This window comes from Nanorana parkeri, unplaced genomic scaffold (genome assembly GCF_000935625.1).
Source record: "Nanorana parkeri isolate BGI_ZX_2015 unplaced genomic scaffold, ASM93562v1 scaffold386, whole genome shotgun sequence".
Lineage (NCBI taxonomy): Eukaryota > Metazoa > Chordata > Amphibia > Anura > Dicroglossidae > Nanorana > Nanorana parkeri.
This window is the reverse complement of record NW_017306654.1, coordinates 907,739-910,693: the sequence shown is the minus strand read 5'-3', so window position 1 is coordinate 910,693 and position 2,955 is coordinate 907,739. Positions and strand designations below refer to the sequence as shown.

Here is a 2,955-nt window from a genome sequence, read left to right as displayed (position 1 = left end):
GATTATCACCTGTATTATAAAGCTCTTAGTGTTGTATATGCATGTCCAGTACAGTTTTGGCTGTATTGGCAGTCCTGATGGAGAGTGCAGTACAGTAATTTGGTATATTTGCTCATCTCTGTGCTTGATGTGCTAAAGGAGTAAAGACAGCTCGGTTTAAAAAGTAAAAATTCACTTTGCAAAGTGCATGCTTACTAAGTTAGGTAAATGCAGTGAATCTGTGTTCACTTGAATACCCAATCATGTGCAAGGGAAATAATAAACACCTTTACCAAGTTACGTGATTAATCACTTCAGAAAGTTATGTAATCAGCCTACGTAAAAAGGGCATCTATTTGCATCAGTCCTGTTCAACTGGAGAACTATTGTATCCTAAAATATAACCCAAAAAGAAGTCTGTAGCACAACCTTACATATTGTGACAAGGTAAACAAAGAGACACTTCATTTGTCACAATCACTGATTATTGGAATACTGTATGTTATACTGCATTACCTATAAAAAAAAAAGCACACTGATTGCTTTAACACTGTACCTTGTAAATCTGCCATATGCAGCTAAATTACCAAATAGAGATAAAAAAAATATATACAAAGATTTTCGATCCATTCATGTTGTTGTGTTCCTGTTAATTATATTGCTCCTAGGGAGGTTTGGCATATGATCGTTGCTATAGCAACCAATTGCTACCTCATGCTAGCATCAGTTGATTGCCCTTTTAAGAAGAGCAGTCCTGCCCCTCCTCATCTGCTTCTCTCTTGTGTGTTGCTGAAGTAAGCAGCCTCATTCCGTTCAGGAGTGAAGAGATCTATACTGGGAGACCAACAATGGATCATTTTCTTCTCAATAAATCCAACAGCAGTCCATGTGTCATAAAGGCATACACGGACCATATCATTTGACATTCACTGAACCACCAGACGCAGAACAGTCAACTGATGCGTGCTGCATTACCTCCATGTCTGCATCTGCGGAGATTAAATGCTATGAAACCCTATTCAATCCATGTCCTAAAACAAAGAATCAAGGAGCAATAGAATAATATCTTTTACTGCTGGTACCAGCTCATAGATTACCTGCTTCCTTCTAATATTGCTGCATCAGGCATCACGGTGGAGCACACGGCCAAAAAACGGGGCATCATGAAGGACAAAGACTTCGTTACCAATATGGAAAGAGGGAGACCTCCCACGTACACTGGAGACAAGAAGGCCAAAATGGCAGCCAAAACCAATCAGAAATGGGTGAGATTGGCCACAGTTTTTGCCTATGTGCTGTCAGTCTCATTGGCTGCTATATTATTAGCTGTCTACTACAGTCTTATATGGAAGCCTGTACGGACAAGTGGTGGGCCAGCTAATAGCAGCCCAAGCCCTGATTACTTTACTACTTTCTCCAGCAATTTAACTCAGTCGCTGAATGACACACCTGCCAACAGCACTGCAAGTGAAAATGTAAGGGCTATTCTGTACTCCTCCAAACGATTATCAGTTTTTGATGATGCAGGGAATCAGGCAAGGGATGCAGACAGCATGGAATATATAGCGACCCAATCGCCTGTATCTTACATAGCTTCTGCATCACAGCAGAAGGTACTTACAGAATCTTCAGCTAACACACTGGTTGGGGAGGATACTACCCACAGGAACAAAGAAACTGTGACTTTGACATCAAGCACCAACCCAGATGCAGGGATGGAGACCTTTACCTCAGGCATGGAAGACCCTGTACCAAGCAGCATCCTTTCACCACTTACTCATCACACAAGTCATACCTCCGCAATAACATACACTTCACAATCCTTAGAAGAGCCACTTATTCCGCCAACCAAAGACACTGCAGGAATTCCAGATTTGCAAGCATTTACTTCAATACAAGACAATGCAGATGCTGCGGACCACTCTGACGCCTCTAATTTAAATGAGGAAGCGAGTGGAAGTACAGCATCATTAAAGCATAAGACCAGTGAAGCTGAAAGAAGCCATGAGCCTGGGGGCTACACAGATAGTATTCCACATACATCTGCTACAGAAAGCCTATAGGAGTTGGTAATAATGACTCTTCAGGGACTACACAAAGCCGCCTTCTTATGTAATGGAAGACCTGGAGGATCTTTGCATTTTTAATGCTATTACCACTCCTTTGACTCAACATCCTTTCCATTACGGCCAAATATCTTCTGTATACCTAGAGATATATTTTAGCCTAGTGATAAGGCAGAAGTATTTTCATAGATTACATGTTTATGTCTATTTTGTTTTTAGAGCAGTGAAACATGTTGACTCTGTGACTAAATTCAACAATCAGAGAAATATTAATTCAGAGAAATATGAACTTAACACACCTTCAGTAACTACAAAATATGTCTATTTTTGTTAAAATAAAACACACTTGTTTTATCAGGAAAAGAGCTTGCATAGACAGCTAAGTTCCAATATATATGTGACCCCCATAAGTCACCTGGAGTGATGCTCAGGTATGTCAATAGAATGCATGTAGATAATGTCCTGTATTAAACACCAGTTACTTTGTTACAAATCGGGGTATGATGCACACATTTAAATAAAGGACATTATTCTAAGGGCTATCGATATGAATGACACACATATGATATGACTAGTAATGAAATATTTTATTTAAAATAATTACAGTTGGTTGAACAGTTGATTTTTCCTGTTGTGATTTATTATTGGCATTCATTTTTGTGACACTAGCGTGGCCTGGTCTTTAATTCCCAGTGGAATTAGTCTGAATTTATTACACTGTTGGTGTGAATGCTCCATATGGTGGAAGTCTAAAAACAATCCCTTGTTAGTAAATGGGTTATTTGGTAAGAATTGTCTTTAAGACACACACAAATGAAACTGCATGCAACATAGGAAACTTAGTTCATCTGTGTAATTCAGTCTTGCAGGTGGTCTGCTGCTCCCTCATCCATGTTTTCCCTAATATGAT

General features: G+C 39.5%; 1 protein-coding gene across 1 annotated transcript; it reads left to right on the top strand.

Annotated features, from left to right (window-relative positions):
• Window positions 1-751: 751 nt before the first annotated feature.
• On the top strand, window positions 752-2,608 carry INAFM2 (InaF motif containing 2). The gene has a single exon (XM_018559270.1). It carries the CDS (start codon window positions 1,143-1,145, stop codon window positions 2,040-2,042), a length of 900 nt encoding a protein of 299 aa, XP_018414772.1. The 5' UTR covers window positions 752-1,142; the 3' UTR covers window positions 2,043-2,608.
• The last annotated feature ends 347 nt before the right edge of the window (window positions 2,609-2,955 follow it).

Bases quoted from the DNA above. Each gene is read 5' to 3' on its own strand.
- INAFM2 (XM_018559270.1), top strand. From the start codon at position 1,143: ATGAAGGACAAAGACTTCGTTACCAATATGGAAAGAGGGAGACCTCCC.